General features: G+C 51.6%; 1 protein-coding gene across 3 annotated transcripts in view; it reads right to left on the bottom strand.

Annotated features, from left to right (window-relative positions):
- LOC133346765 (transient receptor potential cation channel subfamily M member 7-like) overlaps positions 1-17,242 on the bottom strand; it is a 60,712-nt gene that overhangs the window by 40,598 nt on the left and 2,872 nt on the right. Inside the window, exons 2-5 of one of the 3 annotated variants that reach the window (XM_061558615.1) lie at positions 16,638-16,734; positions 4,457-4,536; positions 3,134-3,172; positions 1,337-1,547 (exon numbers count right to left, since the gene is read on the bottom strand). In XM_061558615.1, the coding sequence (XP_061414599.1) occupies positions 1,337-1,547; positions 3,134-3,172; positions 4,457-4,536; positions 16,638-16,640 (333 nt within the window). In that variant the 5' untranslated portion in view covers positions 16,641-16,734. Of the gene's footprint in view, positions 1-1,336; positions 1,548-3,133; positions 3,173-4,456; positions 4,537-16,637; positions 16,863-17,242 lie in introns of those variants that run through there. The other 2 variants (XM_061558618.1, XM_061558616.1) reach the window with 2 other exon arrangements.

Below are 17,242 nucleotides of genomic sequence, written 5' to 3'. Positions count from 1 at the left end.
GCGTGAACATTAATTAATATTATATTTTTAAGTGTTTAATCGCTTGGCAATTGCCATTTGTTTGTTCATTTACAATATGTGTTATCGTATTATCTGCAGATATTCGCTGCAATAGCTCAACTGCCGCAAACATTACATGCCGTAATTTAAATCAATCTGTCCATCGGTGTTCTTGCCAAAACTTTCCTGCAGGAGAGACATGTTGCCTCAATAAGCTCTCACGTGGATTAAACAAAGTATAACCGCTCACTTGTCCATCAACCTACCTGCATAACTAGCTGTTCACCTACTTACATGCCCAGCCATGCACACGTATATGCCTACGGAACCAACACTATTGCATTGTCGTGGAAACGGTGTGGTGCGTTCACAGTGGCTGTATACATCACTGCAAGCCTCTGGCACTACGATGCTCACAGAACAAGTGAATGGTAAATGACGCGGTGGAACAGAGGGCGATGCTATCCGGGTTTAAAGCGCACACAATCGTCCAGACCAAAATCCACAGAGGGCTAGAGAGGAATGCGGCGGGAGCCGTTGCTTAGTGAAATTAAAGCTCTTTAGGGCTCCTGGCTGCGGCGGGAAGCGGGTTTCGGGTCCATGCGGCGAAAGCCAGCGGCGATAAAGGCGGCACGTCGATGGCCCGCCCGCGGGCACCGAGGTTCGGTACGATAAACACTCCCGGCACCCATGGGTAACAGGAAATGATTCCGAAACTCAGTGAAGCAACCACCTACATCGCGTGGCAGGTGGCCCCGCATGTCGCTTGTATTATAAAAAGCACATTTTCCGCGCCGAGTGGAATTCTACGGTAGCAGCAGGGCACAGGAGGGCAAGGTGGCTGAGGGTTTATGAAATACAGTAACAGGATCAAATTTTAAATTACTTCAGCGTCTGGAGATCCAGGATGCGGGCACGAAAATATATTTTAAGACATATTACCATTTCGTTATTTGCCGATATTTCTTTCTGCAGTCATCCTTGAGCCAGAAAATAGCTGTGAACCCAGTCACCTTTGCAGCCACATTCAGTACAAGTTATAACTCAAAAAGTAAATCATTATATATAGGCACAGTATTAATGCAATAACAATGCATGAGAACATTTATCACTCTACACTGCGATGGTGTAACCAGTGTATTTGAGGCCGGGTGTCAAAGACGCGGCGACGGGAGAGTTCACAGGACAGGCCACACCCCCTATTGCTTAGATCTAGGTAGAAGGAAGTGGAGAAGGTGCAGGGGTTGGAGAAAGAGGAGATAAAGGAAGAGGAGGTGATGGTGGAGACGAAGAGAAGGTGCAGGAGGTGTCCGCCGCCAGCCACGGGGCCCCTGACCTTGGAGCGGTAGGTGTGCGCTCCGCCCTGGAACTCGATGATGCCGTACGCGTCCGTGGGGGAGCAGCGCGTGTGCCGCTCCACGTTCCAGCTGCCCTGCGGGTCGGCGCCGGACTCGCCCACGCCCATGGTGAGCCCCGCTCGCGACGACGCCGGTGAGAGGCCTGGCGCCGGGCCTTCGTGCTGGCCCACCAGCCTCCCACAGCAGCACCTGTGCCACCACCACCACAAAAAATAATATTATTTATACAAAGGCCACCCATATAGCCTTCAACAGACTACTGGAGAAAATGGTGTTCACGCGCCTATTAAGGCCGGCACGGCACACGAGGGGGGCGTGGGTGGCCAGCACCACGCCATTCATTTGATGCCCGAGGACCGGTTCAGATATTTGTAGCGCAGTGCGCTATCCATGGCACTACCGCTCCTCACCTACAGCCCTGGCAAGCACAACGACATGCACCCCCACAGCCTCGACTGATGCGTGATGATGGATCAGTGGCGTTCAGTGGCGTTCATCAATAGATTATTGATTTCTTTATTTACGTACCGATTGCTTCACACATTTCAGTCAATAAGAGAGAGACTCTGTCAATAATTGTCAGAGAGTCCTGAAGAGTTTACACAATTGAACATTTAAGGCGATGGATTCATTAATACACTCCCAGCTGTTACAATTAGAGTAACTACGTGAGCAATATATTCACTAAATAAACATAGAAACTAAACATGTGTCGTTACTCCAAGCCAGGTCAGAGCCCAATAATGTTTTCGTGGAAACCACTTTTCCACTGATTTTCAGTGACTTTCAGTGGAAAAGGAGCCAAACGATTAGAAAGCAGCAGTCCTTTAACCAATTTTTACAACAAATCTCTGCTCCATCAATCATATAAATCAGACCCGACGTATCTTGCACAAGGAGACAGCTGAACATACGAAATACAACGTACGTGTTGTATAATGATTTCTTGGTTTTGTTTAGGTTATTGCGATTCGGTGGAATTGGCCGACACTCTTCAGGAGACACCAAGTGGAGGCTGCCTAACGGGACGACGATCCGTATCAGTGGGGCTCCCGTGTAGCGAGACCATGACCAAGTCCGCTGTGGGTCACAATGCCCGTGTGAAACGTGAGCCCTCCCCGGGGAAAGTGTGTGCACGCGTGTGTCTAAACGCTCGCATTACGGATGTTTTGGGCCGTTCTGCTGGCCGGTAACAAGGATCGCTGCCGTGCAGATGCACATACCGGGTTAATAATAATACGCTACCCAGGAATGACTGCCGAATGAACGTCATCACACTGCCAAAAACAACAGGCACTTCGACTTCAATTCACTCCCAATTCTAATTCAATCCTTCCTCCGATTAGCACGGTTGGTTATGTACGGTGCGAAGGAAGTTCAACATACATACATGCATACATTTGGGAACTTTGGTGTCAGGATAGTTGATCTAATATGACTACAGCTATTATTCATGGGTAATACTGGGCTAGGTGGTAGAGTACCTGACCCACATTCAGAAGGTCAGGGATTTCAAATGCTGGTGAGCAAGTTGACACAAGCCATCATCATCGTCATATCTCCAAGGTCAATAAATATGGTAGCACCCCTTTGTGGGCAGTCAAGAGTGGTAATAACATGGAAAAACTGGAACCTGTCATGAGAATGTGGAAATTCTATCAATGGCCGAGGAGTAGATAGTAGCACTCCTAATGCTTGCTTAAAAATGGGACAGCACTTTTGACAATTCATGACTTCTTGTTAAATAGCTTGACATAAACAAGAAAAAGTCTTACCTGATAAGCTGCTGACAAATCTGACATCCTGGAAGACATCTGTGAAACGACAAACCACAAGTCACGTGATACTTTACAGACAATCGAAATGAGAACGTGGGCTAATCTGCAATCGAATCCTGTCAGAAAACTTTTGAGTCTAAGGGAAATGATTAGAAATTGAATGCTCAATCCACAATGCAGGGAGGGGGCCACATTTATAGTTTAAATGATAACCCTCAAGGATGTATCGCGCACGAGCAGCAGATATTTGAACTGTGCCCAAAAGCTGCTTTTACAATAGCGCAACTGTGTGAATAAACTTCCTCTTGCTCAGAACGCACGCAGTGTATGACACGCTGCACCCTCGATGAGTGGGAGTTTGTTCTGAACAGATGCCCTTTGGCAACATGAACTAAATTGCACATGTTTTAAATAAGACGATCGACGGTTCTGAGCAGATGTTTGATTTAATCAAGACACAAGCAATACACGTTGAATGAGCGTTCCGTCGACGAGTGGGCGTTTTTTCCGTACCATCACGCTCGTGTGAACAAATAATGTTCACGTGATGCGGAGCCCCACGGTGGAACAAAACTACAGCAGCTGTCGTTCCAAATCTGTGAGCGAGCGTGAGAGCGTGCGTGAAAGTGTACGTGAAAACGTGCGTGCGTGCGTGAGAGCAAGTGTGCGTGAGAACGAGCGTGCGTGAGAGCGTGTGTGCGTGAGAGCGTGTGAGTACGTGCGAGCGTGCGTGAGAGCGAGCGTACGTGAGAGCGCGCATGAGAACGTGCGAGCGTGCGTGAGAGCGAACGTGCATGAGAGTGAGCGTTCGTGAGAGCGAGCGAGCGTGAGAGCAAGTGTGCGTGAGAGCGAGCGTGCGTGAGAGCGAGCGTGTGTGCGTACGTGCGTGAGAGCATGCGTGACAGCGTGGGTGCGCGAGCCACCCTGGGAGGGTCGCAATCATGTGATGACAAACCGGGCGACTCTAACGAGCCGCACATCAACGCATGGCCTCCCCTAGCCGACACCGCGGCTCCCAAGCCTTTGAATTATTAATCGCAGAACTGCTGCTGTGCAGTGATGTCATTTTGAAACACTGCCATGCTGATCAAACTTAAAACCTTGCAGTGTTTTAAATAAGACTCCACAGCCGAGCATTGATAGATGAGTGCTGAAAACAAACAGCCAAATTATCAGCCAAAGTGTCTGCTTTCCACAGACCTGCCTTGCGATGGATCGCACAATTACAACGATATGAATAACAGTATTTCAGCCAGACGGCTGAGACAATCAGTGTTTGCGAAGTTTGTAGGTATCTGTGCTTACACGGTCAACCCTTACCTGTGCGGATCTTTGGAGCTGGGGATGATGTAACAGCATTCTCTCCTGCTGAAATTTTGTTCAATCCAGGATTTCTGGGACTGTGGAATGACAACAGAAATGCAAGGTCAGTGAGTAAGACGCAACAACCGCCAGGCCAAGGAATGCATTGCAAACGTGCTGGTAATTAAATCGTTAAACCGCGTTTGTACTTTTCAGAGAACGCAGCTTTTGCGCCCCATAAACAGCCGGCTGTGTTAACAGCAACAGTCGCATTGTGCTTTGGCCAACAAAGCAGACACCAGACGGAGCTGTAAAAGGACACGGCGCACACCCGAGGGATTGAGAGGGCGCGGCGTGACAGAGGGGTCACACGAGCGCACGCGGTAAGAAAGCGAGCGGCCGCACCACCAGCAAGCTTGCGCCGCCGCACTTGTCGTCGCGTTCATCGCTCATAGTCGGCGCGCCACCCAGGAAAAACCGAACGCGGAGGCCGATTTGTCCGCGTCTCGATCGAGCACGGGTCGCTCGCAAGCGACACGTTCGGGAGTTACGGCCACTAGCGCGGCGGGCCCACGAAGCGGCGCGAGCAGCCGGGGACGCCGCGCGAGGATTAGCCGATGAGAGCGTGGGCCTCGAGGATCGACACCGTCACGGGGGCTGCTGGCGCCGCGCCCGGATTCCCGTCAATGGCGAGCACGCAAGCACGCGCTCCTTCTTCTGCCTTCGCTGGAGGAGATGGTGGTGGCAGCCGGCCACGTTGGGTGGAGACGGCGGTGGCGGTGGCAGCCGCCCGTCGCTCCGAAGCCGGTGCCGCCCTCGTTGCCTGTGGCAATCGCCGCTGAAAGCCACGGAACAGGTTTACCGGGCAGGAGTACCACAAGGAATTTTTTTTTTATTTTACCGGAACTATTTAGTGAAATTTATCATTAGTTAATTACTCTAATACGTGTCAGGTATCAAACGAAACTTAGGCTGAAGATTTAATGAGGGGGGGGGGGGATCTCGGCAACTTGACATGAGAAGGGCCGATGGCGTGCAATGTGAGCGCTGCTGCTGCTGCTTTTACTGCCGAGTCCCTTTCCTGCCTCGGTATTCACCGTGGGGCACAAATTCCTCTCGCTCGCTGCGCGACTCTCGCAGAGCGGCACCGTCGTCGCACAACTTTATTCCTGACCACAGATTCTGCCTTTGGGATATTTATCATCGCAAAAAATTTGCTACATTAAAGAGTTGTTTGAAGTGTCATGATATATATCAAAAATTGTCATTCGACATGATGCAAAAATGATTCGGTGGAATTGGCCGACACTCTTCAGGAGACACCAAGTGGAGGCTGCCTAACGGGACGAGCGATCCGTATCAGTGGGGCTCCCGTGTAGCGAGACCATGACCAAGTCCGCTGTGGGTCACAATGCCCGTGTGAAACGTGAGCCCTCCCCGGGGAAAGTGTGTGCACGCGTGACCTTTTTCTGAGTGAGAAGTGGGAGGATTAAGTTAAAGCAAATTGTAACTTGCTGACCCGCCTCCACTGGACATCTGTAAACAAAGAGCTTCGTAGCTCATCGGATTCCTCCAGGAATAAATAAGGCTTCTGATTCCGAGTCCGATTATATATTGCGTTGGCTCTTGCGCTCATTGAATGTGTCGTACTGTGCGCCTCCCATCACTTGTGGATGAGTCACCTGACCCAGAGCGTGGAGGTGTTTCTGGGACAGATGTCAAAGGCGCAGGAACAAATGCGCCGACATCTCCACGCGCAGCACGGCGGTCATGACCACCGAACTGCGCTCCCGTTTGATGTCGAGAGACTTCCTCCGACTTTACGACCCGCCAGGACTTTGTGACCCTCTTGGCGGTGACCCACGCGCACTCGAAGCTGCCGAAAGGGCAACCGGCAATGGGCGCAATAAAACGCAGCAACACGTGAAGGCCGACAGTCAGGGCCACGGCGCGGGGGGCGCCGGGGGCGCGGGGGGGGGGGGCTACGTACGGGAGAAGACGGCAAAGGGTGTTTTTAAGGCGGCCTCGGAAGGGGGTCCCTTATTTACCGCATGCAATGATCGCGACGAGAACGGTGCTGGGGATAAGAACATATAACCGCTCGAGATGCTCGGCCTGTGCCCGCGTGGCGAAGCTTAAATGGCAACAAATCGGCGTGCATTTTTGTACCGCTCGGTAACAATTGCATCGGACAATCCAGACGGCGAGACGCGCAGACAGACGTCTTTGACCTCGGCAGCCAGCAAAGCGCAGACGCAGTTGACAAGTGACGGGCACGCTGCGACGTGATGCTCGAAGCAAGGCGGCAAGCTCTGAGCAAAATAGGGATCGCTCGGAGCGTTGCACGGCAGTGAGCTTGACACGACCGGCGTGAAAATAATTCATCACAATTGTGGAACCCACCCCCGCCCTCCATCCAAACTGCCCCTCAAGGTCACGGCGCATCAAGGGAAAGTGACGACCGCCGCCTGCCTCTTCATCAACGACTTCTCCCGCCGCACCCCTCTCGTTTACTTGGTTGGCGTTAGAATTACTCCGAGTGCCGGGACGCGGGACTCGGATAAAAAAACATCGCGTCAAAGGCTTCAGTGTGGCCTCACCACTTTATCTCCCTTGCTTTGAGAGTAAAGAAAACAGCGAGGTGAGTGTGTGCGCGAAGCACGCCGCGAAAACAACGCTGCTGCTCTCACATTATTGATTTTGTTAATTAGCAACGATGTTTTTTTGTTCAATGTTGCATTCTAGTATACATAAGTGTGTCTTGTTGATTTAAAACATGTGAAAACCAGGAGTTACGTACCATATGTGCGTGCGTATGCAATTATTGGTTCACGAACAAACCGAGTGGCACCACTGCGGGAAGCCAACAGCAGTTATGCTATGACTGCCTCACGTCGTAGGAATGTGGAATTTTTCTGCGTGACTCTCGACTGCCAGTGGAGATGGGCATTATCATAAGCTCTCTCGTGCAAGGGCACATTGAGTTTGTATGCACTGTATCGCATACAAAAACGCAAATATCGTTTTCTTTAATTGGAAACAATTCGCGAGTGCCAATTTTCCTCTTTTGCGAGGGAGATGAGTGGGAATGCAGAGCGAATACGTGCGTGCGTACTACCCATGCTGCAGGCCGCTACGCTGCTGTGATTGTTGTTGCTGTTGTTGTTTGTTTTTTATTCGATAATTAGCCAGGAAACCCAACTTTCACATGGCTCCGTTCTGCAGCGCTGTGTCCAATTACACAGCATGTTCCGGTCACAGCCGGAATGTGGGGCGAGTACCGATGAAGGCAGGGCTGTCAAAATCCACGTCAGCTTTTTTTTTTCTACGACATCGCATTGATCCTCAATGCCACGGCGGTACCTGGAGCGGCGTCACTCCCCCGGTGTAGGCGGCGAGCCGAGCTCGCGCACGACGAGTGCGCCCTGCCAGCTACACGGGAATTTTTTAAAAACCTGCCAATTCAAATAAACTAGGAGGCCTCGGGGTTACACCAACGCCACCTCGCAGGCTACCTGCCACGCGGCAAGTCTCTACATTTTTTAAAATTTCATCTTGAATTCGAAAGTCGAAATGTGCACGGCAATTCCCAAGGGCTGCCGTGCAATAAAAGAGCGAGGCTCCCCCCCAGTACCCCCCGGACTCCCCCCGGGCTCGTAACGACAGCACGCGAGTGGCGCCGGCCACGCCGTAAAGCGGAGCGGTGCGCAGCGAGTCGAGGCAGCCCAGATCGGGCGGTTTCCATAGCGTCGCGTACGGCACTGGCACCGCCGTCCTCACCTCCAATGTAATTCTCCCTTCTACCGTCTTCTTACAGTGGGCACGGCGAGCGTGTTTACTGATCGATGCCGACTCATCAGAGCGGTAAGCAAGCAGCTGGTGAGTGGTCTCGTGGAGTCGCGCGGGGCAGGCAGTGCTGAAATTTGGATCAATGGTATCGCAGGAAATGGCATCGCTCTCTCGCTCTTCCCCCGCCGAAACAATTAGTCAATTTTCCGCGCGTGCCACAGGCTAGCTGTAGAGCAACGTTCTTGCCGGTGAGCTCCACTTCTGGATGGACACAAGCCAAGCTGCTTGAGCCATGAACAAAAATCGGCAGCGACAAACGGCTAAAATAACTTCCTTCGGCTGAATGCGCCACGTACGTACAATGCTAACGCCGCAACACAATTAATAAAAACCAGAAATGACTCAGAACCGGGTCCTGAACTTTTTTATTTATTTATGTACACATTTTAAAGGTATTATTTCCATTTAAACGTCTGTTATTGTTATTAGATTCCCTAGAGGGAAGCCAAACTCTTTGTTTCTCTGAATTTTGCACAATCCTGCCCTTGTTGCATTCTGCACCCTGCCGTGAACCCTGTTCGCCACGCCAGGTCCCGTCTTATGAAAGAGACGCTCGCTGTCTCCGCAGCCTCTCACCTGGCCACGGACAAAAGGTTTCATTCATTCGCTCTTCTTAATGAAGCTTTAGAAGATTTATTGCTGGATCATCGCCACGACAAAAAAAATTGCTCCCAGCAGCTCGCGTGCACAAGTGTCCATTCCTGCGGTGGGAGTCTGCGGGGCTCAACGAGTCACAGGAAAGCAGGCACCAGGTCTCCAAGTTACTTCGGCAGCGGGGGGGGTCACTGGACGATTCGCACCAACACAAAGAGGCCATTAACTGTACTTAAGACAGTAGAACATTGCCAGCGTCGTAAAGTAATTTGGCAGTACCTGTCTCGCTACTCAAACACTGGGGCAGCACCTATGTCTAGCGACCACCCTAAAGCGCCGGTGGAAGCCCTCTCTCCGCACCCTGTGGTGTTGTTGCGGCACGGGGTCCATCGTCTCAAAGGGAGACGCCGACGTTCGGCGCGAGCCTCCGATTGCACAACTCCACGACGACACCGGCAACAAACGGTCTTCATCCGCTTGGAAACGGGTAGCGTTTTGAGAGTTTGATATATTGTCGTTTTAATTTACAATTACATTAAAACCTCACTGCGACAGAGGTTAACGACAGTTATTGTTATTTTGCTCATCAAAATATAAGTCGTAGTAATCATATCTATAGCTACATTTTTTAAAATTATATTTACACATACACTTTAATCATCAAATATTATTAGAACTAGAGAGCAATAACTATCGAGTATTAAAATGCAGATTAATTAATTTGTAAATTGCTCTCAATTACTTACACTTTTTGATCAATTAAGGTGTGTTTACATCGTTACCATGACCTTCTAGAGTCTCTCCATAGGTCAGCAAACTGTATATCTTCCACAATTACAGCGCCACAAAACCAAACAGCCACTTCCTGAGCAAGTGTACAGGCTGGGAGTTCCCTCGGGATAGCGGTGAGAAAATCCCCCACGTGCCCCTGCGGCCTCTGAGGGCCCTCTCCTTATTTTACTTAAAGTCACACCGACCGACTGATTGAGGATCTCCCGGCTAAAACCACGGCCAAGTGACACGCGGCTTCCTGGCATTCGCAACCGCGATGACTGCTGACATCTCACCTGTCTCCTGCTTGGGAGTTGTATTCGTACAGTGTGTATACAAGTGACTGGAAGGCGTGCCGACCGGTGGAGGACTACAACGGGTTTGACGGTGCCCGCGGAGAGAAAAGAGAAATCCACGCTCGACAGATGACCAAAGTGGGGCTCGGGACAGAACCCCAGGATGTGTGGCTCAACTACTGCTGCAGGCAGCCAACGATGTCAACACAGGGAGAGGTCTTCAACCAGCAGTGGGCAGAAATTGGATGATTAGAATGTTTTTTTGGGGGGGGAGGGGGGGGAATCGTAAAACAATGGCATTTCATGCGCACTGTGATTTGAATGACGGACGGGAGGGTGACCTGGATGCAAAGGAATTCCCTTCACTTATACTTGGCTGACGTTGACATTGTCACTTGCACCATAAAAGTATTACATCAACGGACCTCAAGATGGGCTGCAGAGCCTCAACCTAAACGCGTTGCGGTTACGACAAATTGAAATCTTTACCTCTTAATCTCATCTTAATCTGCATTATTGCCAGCCTAGTTATTTTATTTTGAGCGCCGTAGCTGCACCCATATTACAGCATGTGTACCCTACGCTTCCAAAATAATACTGCATTGTATAGCAAGTGAACGAGCGCTGATTCAATCTCCTCTTTTTCTTTCGCCTTTCCTGGCAGCCAACGCACACGCCCACCCCGGCTTCCTACCGGTTTTCTGTTCAAACACTCGGTACAAACGTACCCAATCACCCTCGAGGCAAAAACTCCGGCATGTGCCGCAGACCTGCTAGGTTTAGCTCCTGCAAGGGTCCAGGTGACCAACAGCATGTGGACCGACCTGAATACAGTACTTTCAGGTAGAGGACACTGTCACAAATACCTAAGGGCCCTCACCATATAGCATTATAGACTGAAGCATCGAGTACTGTAAGCGAGCACCTACTAAGGATGGCACCGTATACGGGGTGCCTTCGTGTCCCGAGGGCTGATCAATCAATGAAATCAAGATTTGTAACGCGTGGCCACATTCAGCAAACATCTGAGAAGGAAGCACGGATGCCACTGAGAAATGTCTCTGCTGCGAGGAGCCGCAGAGAAAATAAATGTTTTGAGTCTGATGAACACAAATACCACCACGTACTTATTTAAGGCCGAGTCCAACTAGGTGAAGCCCAGATAGCACCTTCCACTGATGGTGTGCCATTGCACTTCTCTGCACCCCACTGCCATGTACATAATATATATATACACACACACAGGACTGTATGTATAATGTATGTATATAGATATGTGGAGGACTGAAATTGAACAAATTTGCACCATGGTGGATAATCGTTTTGTCCCACTGTCGCTAATGACAGATAACGATAAATGACAAAATAAAAGACACACAAGAGATTATACAATGGTCAATGCATTTACACAAGTAGTTATACCATTTACATAGGTCTTGCATTGGCATACTGTATATCATTTAAGATTACGTTCGCCAAGACGTATTGTGTCAAAGGGCCCACAACCACTCAGTCAATCGCGGTAATAATGGTTGTGGCGGTACAAATACGCGTGGTCAACGTCACACGTTAGAGGCTATCAAAGCCCAATTTGGTAAAAATGCATTCCATAATATAAACTTTACAGCTGATATCTTGCAACCATTTGGATGTCCTTTACAAACAAGCACCTTCCACCTGCTAAAGTAAATGACAGTAAATTGAAATTCAACCTCACGTTCCTCATCGCGGTGCTGAAGCTGAAGTGTGAATGCAAGTAGCACTGCGGGACTTGATGCCGTTGCTGCAATTCAGTGAAAACTTGCAGAGGGTTTCCTGCAGTTACTTTTGTACGTCACAATAAAGTATTTATTGAGGTCCTTTTTTTGGAAATGCCTTTTCATGGCTGCACACTTTTCATGCTCGCTACCCAGCCCGCTCGCTCGCCCGCCCGCCCGATCGCCCGCCCGCCTTTTATTGTGCGGAGTTTGTATCAGTTGCACAAAAAAGGTATTAAAATCTATTATATCATACGATGTGTGCCAATAACTACTTGACAGGGAAATTCACAAACATCATATACCAATTATGAAATACTTGTGATGTATTTTCTGGCAAGAGCTACAACCATTGAGCAGTGCCGGTGGCACTTAGCTCACCTGGCAGCATTGGCATGGATTTGGAAATTCCACGCTCCAGTGACGGGAGCCTGACTGGCCTTACCAACGACCACTTTCGCCCTTTGATACAAGCGAGTACTTATGTTAGTCAGCGATAGTCATAGCGACACTCACTTTATTAAGCCTGGTAGGATGGAGGCTGGGTTTATGCCTGTCTGGGATTTGAACCCGTGACCTTCCGACTATGAGCCTCACAATGCGAGCCAGTCTCAGCAAAATAAAAATATTGTATAAGTAGCTTCATGGAAAATCCCGATATGTAAAATTCCCTAGCCAAAAAACTCAGGTTGGCGAATACGTTTGTAAGATTATTCCTCAGCCTTTACTGAATTAGAAAGTTTACATCTTCATTCACGAGTTATATGTAGCCAGGTGAGGGGCATAAACCGGCAGTCACGAGTGACTTTTAATAATCATCATCAGCCACGGTCAATCTAGCGATACTCTACTGTTAGATGAAGGCATCCCCAATCCGCCACCACCTCTCACGAGCACAGGATAGTATAATCCACCCAAGCACCAGCACGCGAGCTGATTTTAATGCTCCATCTCCTCAGTGGACGTCTCTCTGCATGTACCGTGACCGTATTTCTACAAATATAATAAACCTCCATGACGCGCAGTTTTCCATTTTGGAATAATGTGCGAGTATCAGCTTAAATTAAAAGTGATCAATATATACCATATTTATACTGGAGTTGAATCAAACAAGATCAATATTTCACTTGATGAAAGGAACAGGAGGTCACAATGTCTGTCGACTGGTCTTTCTGAGGGGGACTAATGTCTGGAGATGGGAAGTGTCATATTCAACTTAGTGACATTCACTTTCCTGTCAGATCCCTGATGTCGTAGCAATTTAATTACTCCGTATATCAACCTCCATGCGACAATTTACAGATAACAACATCCTTCTCATGCTGTGGGCTGCAGAGGTCAATGCTGCCAAATGTGTTATACTGCACTATACCCCCACGTCTATGCCGTCTGCTCTTCACCAACGCACAACGACCGGTGTGGTAAAGTACGGTTAAACTACCCCCACCAACCCACGCGGTGTGGGTAAAACTTCATCCAGCAACGGATAAACAAAACGTGCTGCAACATGCACACACGTGTACAATACCTCTCTCCGGGGGGAAACTCCGTGCGCCGTTTTCCAGCTGCGGTAACGGGGCGAAGAGCGCGCCTCACAACATGCCACTCGCACGCCTCACAACATGTCACTCGCACGCCTCACAACGTGACGCTCGCACGTCTCGTCATCTCATCCTCGCACTCGACCGGCGTCGCACGCAACCCCTCCGCCGCCCGCGTGTGCCCAGGCACTGTGCCAGTCCAGAGCCAAAATTGCGCATGAGGATGTGAGCACGAGCCGTCTTGTCCATCTCGCCCTCCCCCTTTCCCTGCGTTACTTTGCAAAAATGACGCGGATGGCTCCGTGTCAGTAAGAGACGGCGCGCGCGCACGCGCAACCCAGGCACGCTCCACACCTGCCACACCTGCACGCATTGAAGCCCCGATGGAGCACATTGATCATGATTACCGTCACTACGAACATTAACGAGACGTTTATTTAGTGAGACTGACAGCATGTGCAACCAAGCTCGCCAAACCGTACCATTATCACCTCTCGCCCCCTTCTAATACAATTAGTGCTGTGTCAACAGAACTAACACAACCGCACCCCTTCCTCTCGGCTGTGCTTAAAGACTCTCGCTTTGTATTTCCCACTGGTCACATAACTTTTAATTTATTAATGAAGGCAATGCAAGAAACGTATAATAAATGACCACCACCATCATCATTTCTCGATCCACTGCTGGATGAAGGCCTCCCCATGCCGTGTCACTCAGGGGGGTTTGTTTGACCATATCTCAACACGCTGGTAAGGGCGGCTTGGTGGTGGTGGTGGAGGGGGTTGTGCAGACACGACTCGCTACTAATGTCAGCCGTGGCCAGGAATCGAACACAGGTTGGCAGGTTCATAGCGCAATGCCATAACCAGCGCACCACTGCTCCACTCCAGGTGATAAATAACGGAATATGAACGTAAAAAATAAGCAAACCAATACTACAAAAGACAGATAAGGTTATACCCGTGACTAGTTTTACTATTTGTTTTTATTTTACCAGATATGGCCCACTGAGCTATACAGTATGGCTCGTTTCCAGAAGCGAACTGGCCACAAATGAAAGCTCAATTAAGTGGCTTATCGCGTGGAAAAGCATTGCCGGCAAATACTCTAAACGCGCGTTTCTAGATGCGGAGGGGAAACCCGGAGGGGGCCAGGAGAAAAATCCAAGCGACCACGTGGGAGAGAAACACGCAAACTAAAAATATACAGGCGGTCAGGGTCGGGATCGAACCCATGACATCCTGCAAACCAGGCGAGAGAGTTCACATCTCGCCACGCTGGCACGGGGGATCAGAGACCGAGAGATGTTTTAGGCGTTGAGATTTAAGAGGTGGTGGTGGGGGAACAGGAAGGAGTTCTCCATAAAGCGACATCTGCCCATGTGCCGCAACGCGTTAGACTCGTACAATTATGTAATGCGTATCCTGTACAATGTTGATTTGATCTACTAGCGGTAATAAAATATTCACAACTGCTTGACTGGGTCGGATGGCGAATGCGTGCGCACTGCCAAGCGCAAAGCATTCAGCTCAATCGTCAAACAGCGGCCAGGTAGCACGGTAGGTACGCCTGCTCACACACTGCAGGTAGCACGGGTACACCTGTTCACACTGCAGCTAGCACGGTACGCCTGTTCACACCCTGCAGGTAGCACGGTAGGTACGCCTGTTTACACACTGCAGGTAGCACGGTAGGTACGCCTGTTTACACACTGCAGGTAGCTAGCGTACACCTGTTTACACACTGCAGCTAGCACGGTTCGCCTGTTTACACACTGCAGGTAGCTAGAGTACACCTGTTTACACTCTGCAGCTAGCACGGTTCGCCTGTTTACACACTGCAGGTAGCACGCGTACGCCTGTTTACACTCTGCCGCTAGCACGGTTCGCCTGTTTACACACTGCAGGTAGCACGGTACGCCTGTTCACACTCTGCAGGTAGCACGGGTACGCCTGTTCACACTCTGCAGGTAGCACGGGTACGACGGTTCACACACTGCAGATAGCACGGTTCGCCTGTTCACACACTGCAGGTAGCACGGTACGCCTGTTCACACTCTGCAGGTAGCACGGTACGCCTGTTCATACACTGCAGGTAGCACGGTTCGCCTGTTCACACACTGCAGGTAGCACGGTACGCCTGTTCACACTCTGCAGGTAGCACGGGTACGTCTGTTCACACTCTGCAGGTAGCACGGTACGTCTAATCACAAGCTGTAGGTAGCACGGTTCGCCTGTTCACACACTGCAGGTAGCACGGTTCGCCTGTTCACACTCTGCAGGTAGCACGGTTCGCCTGTTCACACTCTGCAGGTAGCACGGGTACGCCTGTTCACACAGACTGCAGGTAGCACGGGTACGCCTGTTCACACACACTGCAGGTAGCACGGTACACCTGTTTACACTCTGCAGGTAGCACGGGTACGCCTGTTCACACACTGCAGGTAGCACGGTACGCCTGTTCACAAGCTGTAGGTAGCACGGTTCGCCTGTTCACACACTGCAGGTAGCACGGTTCGCCTGTTCACACTTTGCAGGTAGCACGGTTCGCCTGTTCACACTCTACAGGTAGCACGGTACGCCTGTTTACACTATGCAGGTAGCACGGGTACGCCTGTTCACACACACTGCAGGTAGCACGGTACGTCTAATCACAAGCTGTAGGTAGCACGGTTCGCCTGTTCACACACACTGCAGGTAGCACGGTACGCCTGTTCACAAGCTGTAGGTAGCGCGTACGGTACGCGCCGATTCACAAGCTGCATATCGGGCCAGGGACTTCACTGCGGGCAGTGACCGGTTGGTTCAGTCACCTGACGCGGTGGCCGTGTACACGTTGGGTGCACTTTAAAGCAGTACAGGCGAAGAGAGGATCACCATTCAGCTCCAAATCCAGCCCCCCCCCCTCTTCACAACAGGCAGCGCCTCCTGCTCACCACGACTCAGGTCCTGCTGCCCCCTTCTTAACCCACCCACCTCCTCACTCTCCTCCGACTCCTCTGTCCCACCGACTCGGCCCCACTCAAGCCGACTCCTCGTCGCGGGCTGTCAACAAGGAACTCCACACCCCGCGGGAGGAGCGCCAGCAGCCCCGGCGGTGACCGCAAACGCGGGGCCCCCCTCCCACTTCCCGGCGCGGCGCGCACGTGGACGGCGGGGCCGGCGCAGTCGAGTCGGGTGGTGGTGGTGGTGGGGCACAAGGAGAGCGCGGCGCATGGGGACAAGGGGCAAGCAGCAGCCGGGCGGGGGCAAGGGGCAGCAGCAGTAGGCACGGGGAGACACGGAGAGACACGGGGGCAGCGGCGGCAGCGCCACCCGGGGCCGGCAGAGGGGCGACCGAGCCCGGGCACGGCGGGTGGCGCGTGGAGGAGGCGAGTGACGGTGACACCCACCATTCTCTTCACGGGGACGAGCGTCTCGCCGAGCGCGCTTGCCCTCTAGCCATGGACCTGCAGCCTGCGCAGCTTCCAGCCGAAGAAGATCCTGTTCCTGAGGAGGACAGCGAGGGCCAGGGCGGACGGGAGCTCGGTCATGCTGCTCGGGGCCGCCCGCTCTGCGCCGCTCCCGCGAACCGCCCGCCCGCTCGAGCTCGCAGCCCCGCCCACACCGCGCTGACGTCACCGCGCTCGCCGCCCCGCCCACACCGCGCTGACGTCACCGCGCTCGCCGCCCCGCCCACACCGCGCTGACGTCACCGCGCTCGCCGCCGCGCCCACACCGCGCCGCCCCGCCCACACCGCGCTGACGTCACCGCGCTCACTAACCCCGCCCACTAACACCCCCCCCCTCGCTCACGCATGCTGAGCGCTCGCGATGACGTCATCGCGAGCGCTCCGGCGGCGTTACCGCGGCAACGATAGAACCGCGCTTGAGTGACAACGCCGCCTTGTCACCGGCGTGACGTCACCACGCAACAGGGGGTGTTGGAAGTGATTGCAAAGTTCGTAGCTTCGCGTCGACTATGTTGTGTTGACAATTTCGCCCCGCGAATACGCTG

Source organism: Lethenteron reissneri, chromosome 24 (assembly GCF_015708825.2).
Source record: "Lethenteron reissneri isolate LAM-NWPU_2019-01 chromosome 24, ASM1570882v1, whole genome shotgun sequence".
Lineage (NCBI taxonomy): Eukaryota > Metazoa > Chordata > Hyperoartia > Petromyzontiformes > Petromyzontidae > Lethenteron > Lethenteron reissneri.
The sequence above is the reverse complement of the archived record's forward strand: the minus strand, read 5'-3'. Positions and strand labels throughout refer to the sequence as shown.